This window comes from Protopterus annectens, chromosome 3.part0 (assembly GCF_019279795.1).
Source record: "Protopterus annectens isolate FY-2018-M chromosome 3.part0, PAN1.0, whole genome shotgun sequence".
In the NCBI taxonomy this organism is placed as follows: Eukaryota; Metazoa; Chordata; order Ceratodontiformes; family Protopteridae; genus Protopterus; species Protopterus annectens.
In genome coordinates, this window is record NC_056731.1 from 464738395 (window position 1) to 464756721 (window position 18327).

General features: G+C 40.1%; 1 protein-coding gene across 1 annotated transcript in view; it reads left to right on the forward strand.

The window, feature by feature from the left end:
- Window positions 1-18327, forward strand: part of TRIO (trio Rho guanine nucleotide exchange factor) — a 5137669-nt gene that overhangs the window by 3771847 nt on the left and 1347495 nt on the right. The window contains exon 42 of the mRNA XM_044065600.1: window positions 13499-13588. Within this exon, the coding sequence (XP_043921535.1) occupies window positions 13499-13588 (90 nt within the window). The remainder of the gene's footprint in view (window positions 1-13498; window positions 13589-18327) is intronic.

The window sequence follows — 18327 nt, forward strand, 5'->3', positions numbered from 1 at the left end:
GTATGTGTTTCCTTACTCATCCACTTATGACACATAGTTCCTTAACCTTATTTTCTACCAGTTATAGAACCAGCCAGACCATGCATAACTAATTTATTATACCATGACCCCCCCAAAACGTGCACGCTGATTGGCCAGCGTGCCCGTTGTAAATCGAGTTATACTAATGGAAAAAGGTCCGTCGCCGGACTTTTTCCATTAGTATAACTTCGTTAAACTGTCGCTATGTTAAATGGGTTTAACATGGCGAGACAGCTTTAAAATAAGCAACGGAGATCTCCGTTGCTTATTTTAAAGCTGTCTCGCTATGTTAAACCCATTTAACATAGCGAGACAATGTTTTAAAAAAAAGCAACGGAGAAAGCAAGATCTCCGTTGCTTTTTTTAGTGTCTCGCTATGTTAAACTCATTTAACATAGCGAGACAGTTTTAAAATAAGCAACGGACATCTCCGTTGCTTATTTTAAAACTGTCTCGCTATGTTAAACTCATTTAACATAGCGAGACACTAAAAAAAAAGCAACGGAGATCTTGCTTTCTCCGTTGCTTTTGCCCACAGCTCTGATGTAGTGAGCAGGCGCGCAGTACATCAGAACTGCTGCGGATGCCAGACATCTGCAGAAGGGCAGTAAACAGGCATTATACTATGCCATTATTTAAGAAAAGTAATAGTTTCTTTTCTTAAATAATGTCATGGTATAATAGCAATAACCCACTTATGGGTGTGGGTAATGCTAAATTTACCCACGGTTGGCTTTGTTTGGTCCCTCGGGACCAAACCACGCCAACCGTGGGTAAATTTAGCATTACCCACACCCAGGTGTAGGTTATTGCTATAATATAAGATGCAATGATTAGGCATGTACAGCTTAAACAAGAAAAGCAGTAAAATATTAAAATTAGTTATAAGCTGTTCAGAAGCTCAGTGCAGAACAAGCAAACATACCTTTATATGAAAAAAATTAACATTTCCTAGTAACAAGCATTGTAAATCAGATGTTTTTAGATAACTGTCATCAGTCCAACATTACATAAATTGCTCAGTTTCTGCCTTCCCTTAAATTTTACCTTTTCCTCCTCCAAAACATTATTCTTCATGTGGTGTTCCCACAGTTTCCATTTTTCTATGTAATTTGTTCCTATGCTTTTCTAACGGTCCCACTTTCAGTTATTGTCTCTGTTACAGTATTTATTACTTCAAATACAGTTGGTTTAGACTTTGATTTCCATTTTCTAGTAATTTATTTTTTGGCAGCCACCAAAATTAAACATAGCAATGCTGTACTATGTCTTGTTTCTTTAGTCGCAAACATTTGCTCACCCAGTATTTCTGATAGAGTACTCTGTAGCTGTAAGGAATTTTGAAGTGTGGAGACTTATTACACTCCCAAGACATATGTTTTTAGCTACGTCTTTCTTCCCACATCACACCTCCAACATCGGTCATCTGCCTGAGGAAAAATTCTTTGGAGTTTGCTTGGGTTATAAAAATACCTATGCGAATACTTACATGTTAATTGCCTAATCTCCTATGATTTATTCCTATAGTTATCGCACAATATTTACTAATTTTCCCTTTTTTAACAGCAGCCTGTGTACAGCATTCAGCTAAGAATTCTTCCAGAGCAGGTCTTTCCTTGGGATGTCTCTATCCCTTTGTCTGTCTATACTCTGATGTTAATTAAATATTTTCTTGGCCTCTTCCCATTCTTTCACCTTTTGTTCTGTAGTTATTTGCTCCCACTGCCTTGATTTCTTTTCCAGTTTTCTCCATTAAATTCCAGCCCCTTGTTGCTTATTCTCTGCATCTGTAATTGTAGTCATCCATGTTGGCAAAATCTCCATTCTCCTTTCTCTTTGTCAGGGAATGCAAATGCTTCCTGTGCCATACTCCTAAAGTCTCAGCTTAGTTCTTGGAATACTTTCTGCTACTTTATACAGGCAGTCCCCAGGTTAAGGACGAGATCAGTTTTTTTAATCTGTCCTTACATCAAATTTGTATGCAAGTCTAAACAAGTACATATGGTTCTTATTAAATATTACTTAGGCAAATGTTTGCCTCAGTCTAGTATTTATTTTACTTTCCTTTGCATGCAAAACACTTCCAAATAAAGAAAATAATCTTAAATGTACTGTGTACTGTAGTAATACTGTAAGTACAGTGCAGTAAGAGTACAGTAGCTATGTTCCTACACTACAGTAAGTAGAACATTCCATACAAAAAAAAAATGTTAAACTTGCCTCTTTTTAAGGTTCACGTCACATTTCTGTACTACAGGCATCACCCACAAATGTTTTCCACTCTTTTCTGAACTTGTAGACCTCTGCCAGACCTTCTACTGTCACCTAGACCCTAGTGAGCTGCAATGTCATTTGCCTTTTCTGCTGTACAGTATAGTAACTGCTTCAAAACTTTTATGTACAAGGCAGTAGTCTTGACCTATCAGATCACCAACACAGCGATCTCTTAACCATTCAGATCTCTTGTTCTCTGTGAAGGCAGAAGTAACTGCTCTAACAAGATGTGCGAGCAGCTTCACAAACTCGGAAAATGGGGAAAGGAAAGTGCAACATAATTCTTCATTTTCAAGGTAAGATTTAGGCAAATTTAAGGATTTTTTATTTATTTTCACATTGTTTCTGACATTGGGGCAGCCCGTTCTTATCTATAGGTTGTTCTTATGTCAGATGTTTTGTAACCTGGGGAGTGTCTCTAAATATGATGATCTGTATGGCTGCTGTTCTGCTTATGGATCTGCATCTAAAATCCTACTCTCTCTCCTTATTTGTTGAATTTCCCTCCTGTTTCATCATCATCCCTTTCCGCTCTGAATTATAGCTTTCTACTTGTGTTATGCATATGAGCCTTAACTGTGTAGGTCCATAATATCTTTTCAAATCAGGTAATCCTCAACCACATTGTTCTGTTGAAATGATCAGCTTATCTCACTTGACCTTTGCCCTCTCTTACCCTCTAAGATAAATTCCTTCTACTTTTTATTGTCATCTACAACTCTTCCTCTGTTTTATAAAAACTATGCCTGACCTGTATGTAAAACTAAAGGGACTAAAAATATTTTCACTGCTTGTGCCTTGCTATCCATAAACAAGAGTTTCCAGTTTTTCAGTTTTTGTCTAACTTTTTGTTTAGTCTCTTCCCACATATCCTTAGCTGCCATAACAGAATCTTTTTTAATCCGTACTCCTAAAGACTTCATTTTATCATGTCCCTGTAAATAGAAGTACTACTGGATCAATTCATATACGAGTATATAGTTTACACCTGTAGCCTTTGATGTCCTTCCATTTCACTGTTGCAGTATTCTTTACAATAGGGATTCCCTGCCAAGGACGCCATGACATCCGGCCAGTATAGCAAAGCCTTTAGGTTGCTTTAAGGTACGCCGTACATCACGCATATAATCCCTGCATATAGCATAGGGGCATAAAGGTGACGTCAGGATGCCAGTCTGACTACTATAATTTAATCGTTGGTCTGAACGCCTGCTTTGTTGCTGGTTCACCAAGCCATTTCTGACAAAGTACCCCGTTGGGGTTTTTGCTCTTAACTTTTTTTTTCTTTTTTTTTTGTATTTGTTGCTTGGGTTTCATGTCATCCAGAAAGGGTAAATGTTAGTGAGGGAGACAGAATCCCCATAAAGACCATCACAAACTATGCTTATTTTGTCTCTGTGCTTCCCAAGACCATATGTCCTGTTCCATTTGTCAGGCTTACATTCCAAATGCTTTCCTTAGTCAGCTTTCCACCTTGGCCTTGTATGTAGAGAACCAACATCTGAAGCTTTTAGGAAAAGACGCTATGGAGGGAACTTCCCACTGTGAGGGTCAGCCGTCTATGAAGAAAAAGGCTAAGAAGTCTGTGTCTGATTCTTCTGCTGTACTGCCTCTGCCGGACATCTCTTTTAATGTCTTTCCCGAGGCTAGTGAAAGCCCAGAGGATGACCCTGCTCCTCTACTGGATACCTCTGCCGTCACTTGTTTGGAGGCTTGCATGGATCTTGCATTGCATACATTCCTGGAGACTTTGCAGACATCTGCTTCAGATACTCAGGTGGAACTATGGCTGATTATTACCGAAGGGCATATTGTTGTTCCTCAGATTCTGGTTATAGAGGAATTTCTGACTATGCTTTTGGAATGTCATCCAACATTTTTATTTATTTTTTATTTATTTTACATTTGTTGACCGGGCTAGTCTAGCTGGATATATGTCCATTTTCAGTAGAGGCCCGGGGAGAAAAGCTCCAACATTAAAAAAAAAAAATGAAAATAAAATACAATTACATAAAGAAATACATAAGTAATATTCATATAAAGCCATTAAGACTGGAGACATAGTTATGAAATATTAAAATGCAGTACTTAGAAAAATAAACAACAAATTATTGTTATATGTGACTTACACATAATGCTATTATTATGTACAGTGAATGAGGATGCAGGAAAGTAAGAAGAGGAGGCAGGTTTTTTTTTTTTTTTTTTTGATAGGAAGGATATATAGATCAGTGGATGCAAAAATGAAGTGGATTTAGGGTTCTAAGGATGTGGAATTTCGTCAGGGCTCAAGAAATAAAGGTTAGTCAGGATTAGTACAGGGGCACATCCATTTTGTTTTAAGGTAGAGCTTGAGTTTCTTTTTAGAGAGAGATTTTGAGGGAATACTAGAAAGTTCAGAGGGAAGTCTGTTCCAATCTTTTCCAACAGTGTTAGAGAATATGGAATCGCCAGCCTTGTTGTTTGCTTTGTCAATATTTACATGAAGTTTGTGTGCAGATCTTAGGGAACTGTAGGTTATGATAGGGGTAAATAAGAGTAGATAGTATAGGTGTTTTGTCAGGTTGATGAAGAATTTGATTCTTCTTAGTTTTTCAGGGCAGGCATCCATTTGAAAAAGAAACAAAAAACAAAACATGTTTCTCCTACTCATAAGGACCCTCAGAATGAATGGCAGAATTTCAATTATGGTTTGTTTAAAGCAACTCCAGCTTTGGTATGCTGGCTGGACATTGGTCCACCCTTGGCAGGGGATTTGTATTGTAAAGAATATTGCAAATGTGAAGAGAAAGACATCTGCTGTTATGCTAAGATCTTAGACAAATGTACTTTTTGTCTTCTATTAATTTTATACCCTGAATAGACTTGAAATTGTCTCAAGATATGCTACAACACTGCAATGTCCTTTTCTGGTTTTATCAGGTACAAAATAATGTCTGTAAATAAAGCCAACATTTTTTGATTACCATACCAATTATATCCTTGAGTTTGGAGTCCTTTATTTTCTGTGCCAAATACTCAAGTGTAAAAGAAAGGGAACACCCCCCCCCCAGCAGGCTCCTGTATTCAAACACAATTTGTCTGAAAAGGACCCCCCTCACTTTAACTTTTGCCTCAGATCCCTCCTGTATCCTCCTAATTAACTTTATTGTATCAGGGAATGGAGATGGTTCCACTGTCATACACCTAAAATCTCAGCTTACTCTGTTGAATGCCTATTGAAGACCCAACAGCATGGGTAATTTTTAGCACACTGCTTCCCTCTGGATTATTATTGTTCTGTCAATGTTATCAAATGTTTCCCACCTTCCACAGAGCCACATTGATGCATAACTATCAGTTTTGGCAACACCTTTATCACTTTTTTCGCTGTTATAGACATAAACACTTTGTAATTGTTGTTTAAAATTTAAATGGGCCTATATGAAGCTGGGTCTGATAGGTTTTCACCATCTTTAGGTATTAGTCATACAACTGTCTTCCAGGATGCTGGCTGTTTCCCTCTTTTTAAAATACTGTTAAACAAAACCTTACACATCTTTATCTGTGTCTTCCCTCCAAGCTTTCAAACTTCCATAGGAGTACAATCTATTCCTGGAGACTTTCCTGCATATTGATTGAGTGTCACCATTTTTGTCTCGGCTCCTCCTAGCTTGATGGTTAATTGTTGAGCCTCATCTACCACTTAGCTTGGCACACTTGACTCTTCGATAAATATTTCCGATGTCCTTCAAGAATGCAACTGCAGTCATAACATGTGGGTTGTCCTGCCTCAGGCAGCCCTCGGTCGGCCGGATTCCAAAGTCTGGGTCCGACGTCGGCTGATGTCGCATTTCTCTCCGACGTCAGAGCAGCTGGAGTACATAAGCATCAGCCGACGCCATCTTCTCCAGTCTTTCTTGCCGCGCAGTGCCCGAAGCAGAAGCAGTTCACAAGTGCCGGTCGGTCAGCTCCTGTATTCTTCGATTCCGAAGTCATCAAAAAAGCTAAGTACCCCGTTGGGGACCTTTTCTTGCCTCAAGAATGTTCCTTGTTCCAAGAAAAGAATCTCAATGGAGACCGATACTGGATTTGTCCGCATTAAACACCTTTCTCATAGTACCAAAGTTCAAAATGCTGACTCTACAGCAAACTCCTTCCCATGCTAGGCAAGGGGTCTTCTTGGCTGATTACTCTGGACCTCAAGGAGGCATACCTGCATGTCCCTATCAGACACAGCTGCAGAAGATACCTCAGATTTCTTGCAGGGCCAGAGCATTATCAATTCTCAGCATTGCCATTTGGCTTATCTACTGCGCCCAGAGTATTCACAAAATGCCTGGCTTCAGTAATTGCTCATTGCAGGCTCCAAGGGATACAAATTTACCCGTACCTGGACGACTGCCTCATACAAGCGGATGACAAATTGATGTTGACAAAAAACTTGGACTATGTCATACGATTACTTCAAGCTCTGGGATACACAGTCAACTTTCAAAAGTCAAGACTGCAGCCATCCCAGCAAATAATCTTCTTAGGAGCCAAATTAGACACAGCCTCTCAAATGGCTTACCTGACAGAAGACAAGCAAGAGAAGTTAACTCATTACTTCAAAGATTTAGCAAAACTCACCCAGATGACTGCAAGGAGATTCCTACAGGCCCTGGGTTACATGGCATCCTGCATTCTCCTGGTTCCATTAGCAAGACTACACATGAGAAAGCTTCAATGGTACCTAAAAAGCATTTGGTCTCAGCACAGCAACAACTTGGAGACAACCATACCGCTCATTCCATGCCTACAAAAGGAATTCCTATGGTGGGCCTCGGTGAGCCAGGCCAACACAGGTATGTCATTCAAAAAACCACAGATAACACAGACCATGACCACAGACGCCTCAGACCTTGGATGGGGGGCGCACATGGAAGGCAGGTGTATACAAGGACAATGGTCTCAAAAGGAAACACATCTGTATATAAATCAAAAGGAAATGCTGGCAGTAATGTATGCCATCGAGGCCTTTCAACACCAACTTCAACAAGGCCATTTACTGATACGGACAGACAACACCACTGTGATGTGGTATATAAACAAGCAAGGGGGCACCCACTCTTACCCCCTTTGCAGACTAACAATGCATCTTTGGGAAAAATCACTGAGCCTAAACATTCAGTTACAATCCCAGTTTGTCCCAGGCAAAGACAATGTGCTGGGGGACAGCCTAAGCAGGAATTTCACAGACCCACACGAATGGAGGTTACATCCGAAGATCTTCACACAACTCACTTCGACATGGGGCAGGCCAGAAGTAGACCTATTTGCCTCTCACCTCAACCATCATCTACAAAAATTCTGCACAAGGACATACCATCCAAAAGCTTGGAAAATAGATGCTCTCTCATTCAACTGGAATTTCCTAATAATCTATGCATTCCCACCTCTGCCACTGATGACCTCAGTACTACTAAAGATCAAAGCAGAGAGACCCAAGGGAATCATAATAGCTCCGGACTGGCCGAGACAACACTGGTATCCACTACTAAGAAGCATATGTCACACCAGGAGGTGGGCCCTTCCCCAATGGCCTCTACTTTTGACTCAACACAATCTCAAAACAGTGCATCCAAACCTTCAGACACTGCAGCTAACAGCCTATGAGATCCCATAAATAACCTCAACCTATCTCTCTCCAAGGAAGTTCAGCGGATACTAACAGAGTCTCGAAGACCATCCACCAGAAAGGTTTACTTGGCAAAATGGAAGAGATTCAGCAATTGGAATACCAGCAAGGGGCATGATGCATCATTGTTGAACATCCCACTAATCTTGGAATATTTGGCGGATATGCTAAAGAACGGCCTCTCATATTCTTCCATAAAGATACATGCATCAGCTATTTCAGCTAGATATAACACTGATCCTCCAGTCTTTTCACACCCTTTGCTAAGGCAATTCCTCAGGGGAATCAAGAACATCAAGCCACCAAGAAAGGCCCCAGTGCCAGCCTGGGACCTCAATTTTGTCCTAGAAAAACTGACTCTACCTCCTTTGAGCCAGCAGCTTCAGTTGACTTGCAATTTCTCTCATGGAAGACAGCTTTCCTGTTGGCAATTACTTCAGCAAGAAGGGTTTCGGAACTGCAGGCCCTAATGGCAATACCACCGTTCATAATTTTTCACAGAGACAGGGTTTCATTAAGGACCAACCCTACCTTTATGCCAAAGGTGGTATCTAGGGTTTCTTTGAATCAAGCTATTCATTTGCCTGCTTTCTTCCCCAATCCTGAGAATAAGGGGGAAAGACTGTTACATACCTTGGACATTCACAGACAACTTCGATACTACCTGGACAGAACCAAGGCCAGTAGGAAGTCTGAACAACTTTTTGTAGCTTACGCCCCTGTAGTCCAAGGAAAAGCAATTTCAAAACAGACAATTTCAAAATGGATTGGACATTGCATCAGATTTTGTTATTCCTTTCATGGAAAGACTGTTCCAGCCAATGTCAGACCACATTCCACAAGAGCTACAGCCACCTCTACAGCATTCTTAAGAGGGGTGCCTACTAAGGACATTCTAGAAGCTGCTACATGGAGCTCCGTGCATACATTCTCCAAACACTACAATCTCCCTCTATACTCCAGATCCAGAGCAGGCTTTGCTTCGGCAGTCCTGCAGGGTTTGATTGCCACACCATCTTTTTCCTAGAGCATACCTCCTCCCCCAGCTAAGCTATGGTATTCTACCCACATGTTATGACTGCAGTTGCATTCTTGAAGGACATAGTACAGTTTTGTACCTACCATAAATGTAGATGTCCGTTAGACATGCAACTGCAGTCGGATTTTCCCTCCCTCTATACCCCTCTATGCTTAGGACCCTCTCCTATCCCTGTTTCTCTAAGCTGGGAATATCTGTTATGGTGTATTTGTTTTATTGATCATTTATTTCTCTGGAATCCTGTTTTTGTCTTCCAATTTGATTACAGCCTTCCTTGGAGGGCACCTGGCATCTGGGGCAAGAAACACTGAAGAAGATGGCGTCGGCTGATGCTTATGTACTCCAGCCGCTCTGACGTCGGAGAGAAATGCGACATCAGCCGACGTCGGACCCAGACTTTGGAATCCGGCCGACCGAGGGCTGCCTGAGGCAGGACAACCCACATGTTATGACTGCAGTTGCATGTCTATCGGACATCTACATTTATGGTAGGTACAAAACTGTACTTTTCTGCTGTTTTTTGATTTCCATATTTTTCTGCTTTATACACATTCTCATAACATTTTCAAAATATCTCTAATTCCTGTACAGGATTTGTGGCTATTTTTTTTTTTTTTTTTGTTATAGGCTCTCTGAGTTTGTCAAGAACCCTTTCTACTTTCTGTTGCCTAAGTTGTTGTAGTAACCGTTCTTGTGCTCCGTAGTTATCAAAAATAGTTGCTTATCAGCAGTCTTTCGAAACTTATGCATTTTGTTCAGATACTCCCTTATTTTCTGTTTAGCACTGTGCAGTTATGCCTCTTCTTGTTTTGTGCGATTTCCCGTACTCTCTACTGCTTTAACCCTTGTTAGCCCCTCTAAATAATTCCTGTTACTCTTTAATCATTTCTCCTTTTTTTTTTTTATTTATTCCGTTTATAAATTCCATTTTCATTTTTTCATTCAGTATTTGTAACTTCTGAAGAAATTTCTGTCTTCCCTAATAACTCTCATATAATTTCTATTACCCATTCCATACTTTTTTTTTCTTTTTAACAGGTAGGAGGAGCAATATCAGCATCCCATTTTTACTTCATTATTCTGCATTTTTTTTAATCTTGTATTGGTGCATGATCTGAAATAGTTGTTGAATGTGTGTTGAAGCTTTCAATGAAATGCGTATGTTGCTGTGAAATGTAATTTTTGTCTAGTCTAGCCCAGTTATTGTAGCTTGGGGAAATAGTATGTAAATTCTGAGTTCCTGCTATGAATTCACATGTTCCAGACCAAATATTTTCATAAATGTCTTCAAAAATATATACCCTCTTTTGTCACATTTTCCTTTCTAGGTCCCCCAGACCCTACTATTGCAAGTCAAATTCCAGGCCCTACTTATCAGTAATATTCCCTTCTGCAAGCTGATTATTTCTGTAAAAAAGTTCTCAAGCTCCATAATAGTGTAATCCTCCTTCCTTGCTAGTAACCCCTTAGTACTATAAATCTACCATTATCATCTTTCTCCATTTTCTGTTGTCCCTGATACTCTGCTGAATATCCATCCTGAAATACTTTCCTTATCAAACTCGCATGCTCACTTCTTTCCAAGTTCTTAAAAATGTTTAACATAAATTAATACTGAGCCCATTCAGTAGTTTAGAAATTCTGAAGGTAATTTAAACATTCACTCCCTTCTTTTACCTTCTTCTTAGTCCTTATTAGCTCTCCAGGAAGTAGTGACTGCAGTGTAGCCACATGCAAATGGCTGTAGAAAAAAAAAAACTAAGCTCCTACCATACTGTGCCTCATCCACTGCCTCATCCACAGTCACTTATGTTGTACTCTGCAGCCTCTCTATGGCTTGGGCTACTTTGAACCAAATTTTATCAGACCACATTTATTAATCATGCAGCTGCTGTGCTAATACTGTCATACTAAAACTCCATACCCAGTGTTTCCCATGGAAAAAAAAATGTCTGCATAAAGCAACCCATTTGCCATGGATGATAGCTGAACTTTGCTCACTTTTAAAATTTAAAGATTCTGAATAGGCCTTATGAAAAAAGGAATAAAAAACTTGTATACATTGCCCAATGTAGCAAAACAAAGAAGAGCTTCAGTCAACTAAAGGCATTCTCATTTTTTAACAGATAAACCTGTACCTTTACAAGTGCAAGAAAAGTGTTTGAGGAAATTAAATATTTTGCTGCCTGCTAAAAGTTTAATCTACTTTTATCTTTTACTTCTGATACTTTTTGAAAGAATTTACTACCCTTCTGCAAACCCTCATTGTTCATCTCTCTCTTGTCCTTTTTTATATGCCTTCATCCATTCTACCACATGAAAATTGATAATTGAACATGAAGCTTTTTGAAAACCCCTAACTACAAGTCACCAGGTCCTGATGGTTTCTGATTTTTTTTCCCAGTTGATGCAATTCCTTAATCCCCGTAGAAGTCCTTCCTCAGAGAATGGAAAAGGAGTAATAATTATACCTATTCCAAAATGTTGTATACTAGGTAAACCCTCAGAATACGTACCAGTTTTTGTCCTGTGCCACCTAGAGAAATTGCTAAGTGAAATCTGTTTGTAATCATGCGACATATTTCCTTTTAAATATCATTCTTGTCTGCCCACAGCATGGATTCCTAAAAGGAAGAAATATTCAAACTCACTTATACTACATTAACACTGATTTGGGTAACTTAACAGATACCCAAGTCATTGACTTTACTAAAGCTTTTGGTAGCATAAATCACAATTTTCCTATTTACTGTTGCCACTTCCAGTTACATTTCTTGAACAATACAGGAATTTTCCACTTACCTTCCTGACAAGTCCTTTGTTCTTGTGTTCAACAGTGCTTTTCCATCCCCTTGTAACATATCTGCAGGTATCCCTTAATGATTTGTTTTATGCCTTTTCATTGACCACCTTCCCCTTGATCTCAAGCTATAGAGCTCAATTCTGTACTTAAATAACCTTATGATCTTTGAAACCTCGCGGAATATACAACTCTGTGAACAGACTTCATACTTGATGAGCTATCTGCCTGGCTGTAGTGTATCCAACTTAAACTAAATACTAAGAGAAACAAATGTATGCTGTTTAGTACTTTACTGTCCTTCTGCAGTAGGTGTAGTGGATACTATAAATTGGCCATTGGTGTGTGTGTGTGTGTGTGTGTGTGTGTGTGTGTGTGTGTGTGTGTGTGTGTGTGTGTGTGTGTGTGTGTGTGTGCGCCAGTGAGTGTGTGGTGTGATAAAACTACCACGGCAGGGTGAGCTGCCCAGCAGTGTTAAACCTTGGCTCTAGATGATTGTCACTGTTGAAGTGACACCCCCAACTCCACGTGCAAAAATGGGGAAAAATGGGTTGTGGGTGGGTGGATGGTTTGCCCCCTTAAAAAAACTTGGGTGTAGCTTCATATCTTATATATTTGTCTACGTCCAGTCACGTCCATTCACATCAGTAATACAAAAGGAGACAGTAACTCGCTCATGTATGGCTGCTACAGAGTATCTCACTTTCTTATACCTGAAGGAAAATGTTAAAATGGTGAAAGTATTTTGCAACCACTGTTAAAATAGTGTCCTCCTTGTCTGTTTTTTGAAGAAAAATATCCATGACTTTAATTTAGGTGGAGAACAGTTAGTGTACGTTTTGTTGGCAGTTTTGATGCAAGTATTGAGTTAGGTTGTTGCTGCTGAGGATATTGTTGCGTAAGTGTCAATAAGAGTGAGTCTGCATGCTGTTATATTTTTAGCCTTTGCATGTTGGAAGGTTGATACAGGGTGATATCTCCAGGGGAAAGAAGAGGAGAGTAAAACTGCAGATCCTGATGGATAATGCATTTGTTTTGCTCTTCTGTCAAGACGAATTTCTTGATATCCATGTCTCAAGACATAGCAAGTCATTTATGATTTGGAGGCCCAGTCACAATCATTGTCTTGCTTTTTTTCTTTTTTTTACTTTGTATAGCTCAGAAATATCTTTCATGGGTCTGTGTTATAAGCCAAAGTCTTATCCAGTATGCTGTTTCCAAGGATTAGCACAGTCCACACATCTTCCATTATGTTCAGTATGTCATCTTGTGACTTAGAGGTGCATTGGAGTATAAAGTTAAATTGTGGTCACAAGAACAGTACTGGCAGTCACAGTTTTTTTAACTTTAGCCCAATCAGCAAGTGCATTAGGTCTGTTTTGGATCAGTTTAATGTGCAAGTTAACAAACAGGGAAAACGGTAAACTAAGTGAAGTGTGGAACAGTTTCTTTATCCACAGTCTGTAACAGTTTTATTTATCCTACATTTGTCTGCAATGTTGAACACATGTATTGCACTCTGTGTAAGTAGGCTTGTAATGGTAAGGCAGAAGAAAAAAAACGTTGTATATATGTAAATTATCAATCTATACACAGCATTGTGGCAGCTCATTCACCATTTTTAAAAGCTACGAGTAGATTTCTTAATATGGTTTTCAAGATGTTATGTCCTAACTTGTTATATTTTTCATTGTTTCCTCTTCAGGAACGAAGATTGCACATGTACATAGTTTATTGCCAAAATAAACCAAAGTCAGAGCATATAGTGTCCGAGTACATTGAGACATACTTTGAGGTAAGAATAAACTTTTTTTGAATTGCAAAATATCTTTGTTATTTTCATAATTGCAATTTTTGGGGAGTTTGTGACTTGCTTCATAATGGTGCCATAGCACTATGGTACTTGGAGGTGAACCAGGGTTTTTGTGTTTATTTTATTTATTTATTTTATATTTGTTTACCGGCAAAGTCCGACTGGGTGGGTGCCCATTTTCACTGGAGGCCGAAAAGCTCCATAGACAAGTAGCATACTGCATTGGCTTATTACAGAATAAAAGTAAACATTTTCACATAAAGAAAGAATATACAATAATGGATAGCACATTATTTCTACATATATTAGATGAAACATACTTGCATATTAATTACAGACATTAGATATTACTAAGGAGACTATGTACATAAGACAACTTTCTTTAGAATTATATGATTCAGATCAGTATGATTCTGCTTGATAGTTAAATATTTTTGTTTATTATACTGTACATTATATATATATATATATATATATATATATATATATATATGAGTACATGTACAGTGTGCCTTTCTTACAGTGTAGGATTGAGAGAGGAGGGGAATTACAGGAGAGGGAAAGTAGGAGATAGAAACTTTATTAGTAAAGTGTGGGATATAGGGATGAAGCAAAAGGGGAAAAGAAAGACTAAGGGACTATATATATTGATAGTAGTAGTGTAAGGTGTGACAGAAGGAGATACTGCCAGCACAGCTGGCTGGAATTTTGTAAATAATCATATGTCATTCATGAATATCAACATGATTCAAATGCTTGTGTTACAAATGTATTAGAATGGTGTGTTATCTGTATATCAAACTGCTGGTGCAGAAGTGTGTGTTGAAAGGGTCTGTAAAGTACTGAGCTTAAAGATGTATCCACAGTGTACCCTAATGGAAAAGAACAGAAATGTATATACTCTATTGTAACTGTGTAAATGTGTATATTTTAACAATGGAAACTGGAACATAGAAGGTTAACTTGTAAAATTTCAGAAAAATAGTTCAAATTAAATTATTTTATAACTGCACCATAAAAGATGGTTTCAGTGCAACAAGGAGACAGGATGCCTAAAACTAGGGCACCTTCTGCATTGTCTTGTAAGTGTTTTATTGTTTTTTGTCTTCCAGCAGCTGCAATGATCTGAGGGCTATGCATTTTTCATAAGTAGATGTTAAAGGCTGGCAGTTTCTAGCAATGAGGGTTTAGCTTGGGAGCTAAAGTCAGATGGCAAGAAGTGATGTTATCCTACAAGCTAAACCAGCAGTAATATTGGAGATATTAATTTAAGAACTCTGTGAGAGAGACTGAGCATTCTGTATTTTGTCTTCGACCTGACAAGAATGCCCATTCACCACACTTACCTTGCTCTGTAAGTAAGTTAACTAGGGTACAGTAAATTCCTTTAGATATAGTCTGAGTATAGCTGAGCTTAATTTAGGCGATCATCGTGTTACCCTGCTGCAGTCATCACACTTGGGTTAACCTGCCGTCAGGCGGTCCCGCAGTTGGCCCAAAATCCAAAGTCTTGGTCCGGCGTTGGTTGCTGTCGCCTCTTCCCTGATGTCAGTGCGCCAGGGGTATATAAGAGGCATCTGACGTCATTTTCTTCAGTCTTTCTTGCCGCGTGGTGCCCGAAGCAGAAGCAGTTCGCAAGTGCCGGTCGGCCGACACCTAAGATTTTCGATTTGAATTTCAGTCCGAAGTCTTCAATAAAGCTAAGTACCCCATTGGGGAACATTTTCTTGCCTCAGTCCGATGTCAGAAAAAGTTAACAATTGCATTTCTTGTGGGAAGCAAATACCTCATAAGGACTTCCATTCCTATTGTATTCCTTGCCTAGGCCCAGACCATGACGTCACAGGTTGTCGGTTTTGTGCTAGGTTTAATAAACGAACTATCAAACGCCGTTTTGACTTCACACGGCATTACTTTGGTAGGAAATTTAATTATATCATGCCGTCGGAGCAGCCGACGGCCGCTATTCATAAAAAACCCAAGGATAAGGACAGGCAGCCTAGGAACAAGCCAAACTCCGAGGCCTCAGCTGGGCCTGTCGCCGGTTCTCCGGTTTTCAGTGAGGTGCCTACGCAGCCCCTGACGACCGCAGAACTGGAACCCCAGACAGCTGCTGATTCCCAAGCGGAGCCTACTAGGCCGACGCAGCCATCTTCTGACACCGGAGCAGAAGTAGACCCCGGCGCAATGGAAACACCTTCGGTTGCAGAAGGTGTCTTCAGACCGACTACACTCACCATTAAATCTTATGCTAAGCTTAAAACTCCTTTAAAACCTAAGAAAACTGTACATCAGTCTACAGTTCAAGGCCCCATGCCTAAGAAACAGATGCTTAAGATGGCTGAAGATTTGATTACCCTAATCAGGGGTTCCCATCCCCCTCCTGATAAAAGACCAAGACAAGAGGAGGATTATGCATCCTCTGATCAGGTTTCACTCTCCTCAGATTATTCTGAGGAACAGGATTACACTTTTCCACCTTATGAAGACTCTGATGCTGAAGACTCTATTCCTTCAGCATCTCCCCCTGAAGACTACTCCTTTGGGGAAACTTTACATACCATGAGGGAACATTTCCACTGGGAAGGCCAGGACTACTCTGATTCTAAGAAAAGGTTCCAAGAGTTCCTTTTACTACCCCAGCACAGACCTCTTGCTATCCCTCCTCTTTTAGATATTGTGGATGATGTTTACTTGGAGTCTAGTTTAAATCCAGACTCTCTACCTCCTGCTTCAGCCAAACCAGACAGATACTACAGAGTACCTGACTCACACAAATTTCTTTATAAAAGCCCTGTAGCTGACCCAGAAACAATTTCCCATGGTCCTAAGGGAGCTAAAGCTTCTGTGGCTAAATATCCTGTGCCCTCTGACAGTGATTCCAGAGCCCTAGATAGATGGGGAAAGAAAATATACACCTCAGCAACTCTGGCTATGCGAGCATTAAATTGTCACTTTCACATGTTGAAATATCAGCAATTCCTAATGTCTCAGTTAAAACAAAAAATGAGCACACATTCTGAACAGTCTGAATTCAAGGAAATGCAGGATCTGTTGCATGCAGCTGAACAGGTGGGCAAACATACTTTACAATGCGGATTTGATTCGTTGGAAGCTTCCTGTAGAGCAGCTGTTACTGGCTCTGTCATACGTAGACATGCTTGGTTAAAAGAACAAACCCTTCCTGATCATGTTAAAGCAAAATTATTGGATGCACCTTTACAGCAGGATGTATTATTTGGTGTCAAAGCAGAAGAGGTTTTAAAGAAAATGGAGGATAAGGCAAAGTCTATGCAAACGGTCAAGGATTTTTTGCAGGTACAACCCCCTCGTTTCAGCAGAAATTGGCCAACAAAAAACTGGTCCTTTCCTGCTTCTGACAGATCACAGAAGGGCAAATACAGACGCCCAGGGGGCAGAGGTCAGTCACAAGGCCCTTACAAACCTCGCCAATGGGGTACTGCTACCCAGAAAGGAGGAGAAGACAGGCCCCAAACTAGCAGAAGACAGACACAATGACTCAATCCTCAAACTACCAAGCAAATCTCTCCTGGTAACTCCCTTGGGAGGAAAATTAGCATTTTTTGCAGACAACTGGCACATCATCACAAAAGACAAATGGGTCCTAAACATTGTCTCTCAAGGATACAGATTCCACTTTCATACCTTACCAAGGATAAAAGGAATGCCAAACCTGCCACCAAATCAATGGGCAGAGGCACAAAAACAAATTACAGCTCTCATGGACATGACATACCAATGGAAGCATGGAGGTGCTTAGGAGAAATGGCAGTGGAATTTCTAACTAGATTGTTTAATGAAATTTTGGAAAGTCAGAGGATGCCTGAGGAAAAAGTGTTTTGGTACCTATCTTTAAGAATAAGGGTGATGTGCAGAGCTGCAGTAACTACAGAGGGATAAAACTGATTAGTCACAGCTTGAAGTTATGGGAAAGAGTAGTGGAAGCAAGGTTAAGAAGGGAGGTGATGATTAGTGATCAGCAGTATGGTTTCATGCCAGGAAAGAGCACTACAGATGCAATGTTTGCTCTGAGAGTGTTGATGGAGAAATACAGAGAAGGTCAGAAGGAGTTGCATTGTGTCTTTGTAGACTTGGAGAAAGCATATGACAGGGTGCCTAGAGAAGAGTTGTGGTATTGTATGAGGAAGTCGGGAGTGCAGAGAAAGTACGTAAGAGTGGTACAGGATATGTAAGGGTAGTGTGACAGTGGTGAGGACTGCAGTGGGAGTGACAGATCCGTTTAAGGTGGAGGTGGGATTACATCAAGGATCAGCTCTGAGTCCTTTCTTATTTGCAGTGGTGATGGACAGGTTGACAGACGAGATCAGACAGGAGGCCCCGTGGACTATGATGTTTGCAGATGACATTGTGATCTGTAGTGAGAGTAGGAATCAGGTTGAGGAGATTCTGGAGAGGTGGAGAGCAGAGGAATGAGGGTCAGCAGGGCTAAGACAGAATATATGTGTGTAAATGAGAGGGAGGGTAGAGGAATGGTGAGGATGCAGGGAGTAGAGTTGGTAAAGGTGGACGAGTTTAAGTACTTGGGATCAACAGTTCAGAGTAATGGTGAATGTGGAAGAGAGGTGAAGAAGAGAGTACAGGCAGGGTGGAATGGGTGGAGAAGAGTGTCAGGAGTGATTTGTGACAGACTGGTATCCGTAGAAGTGAAAGGAAGGTCTACAAGAGTGTAGTGAGACCAG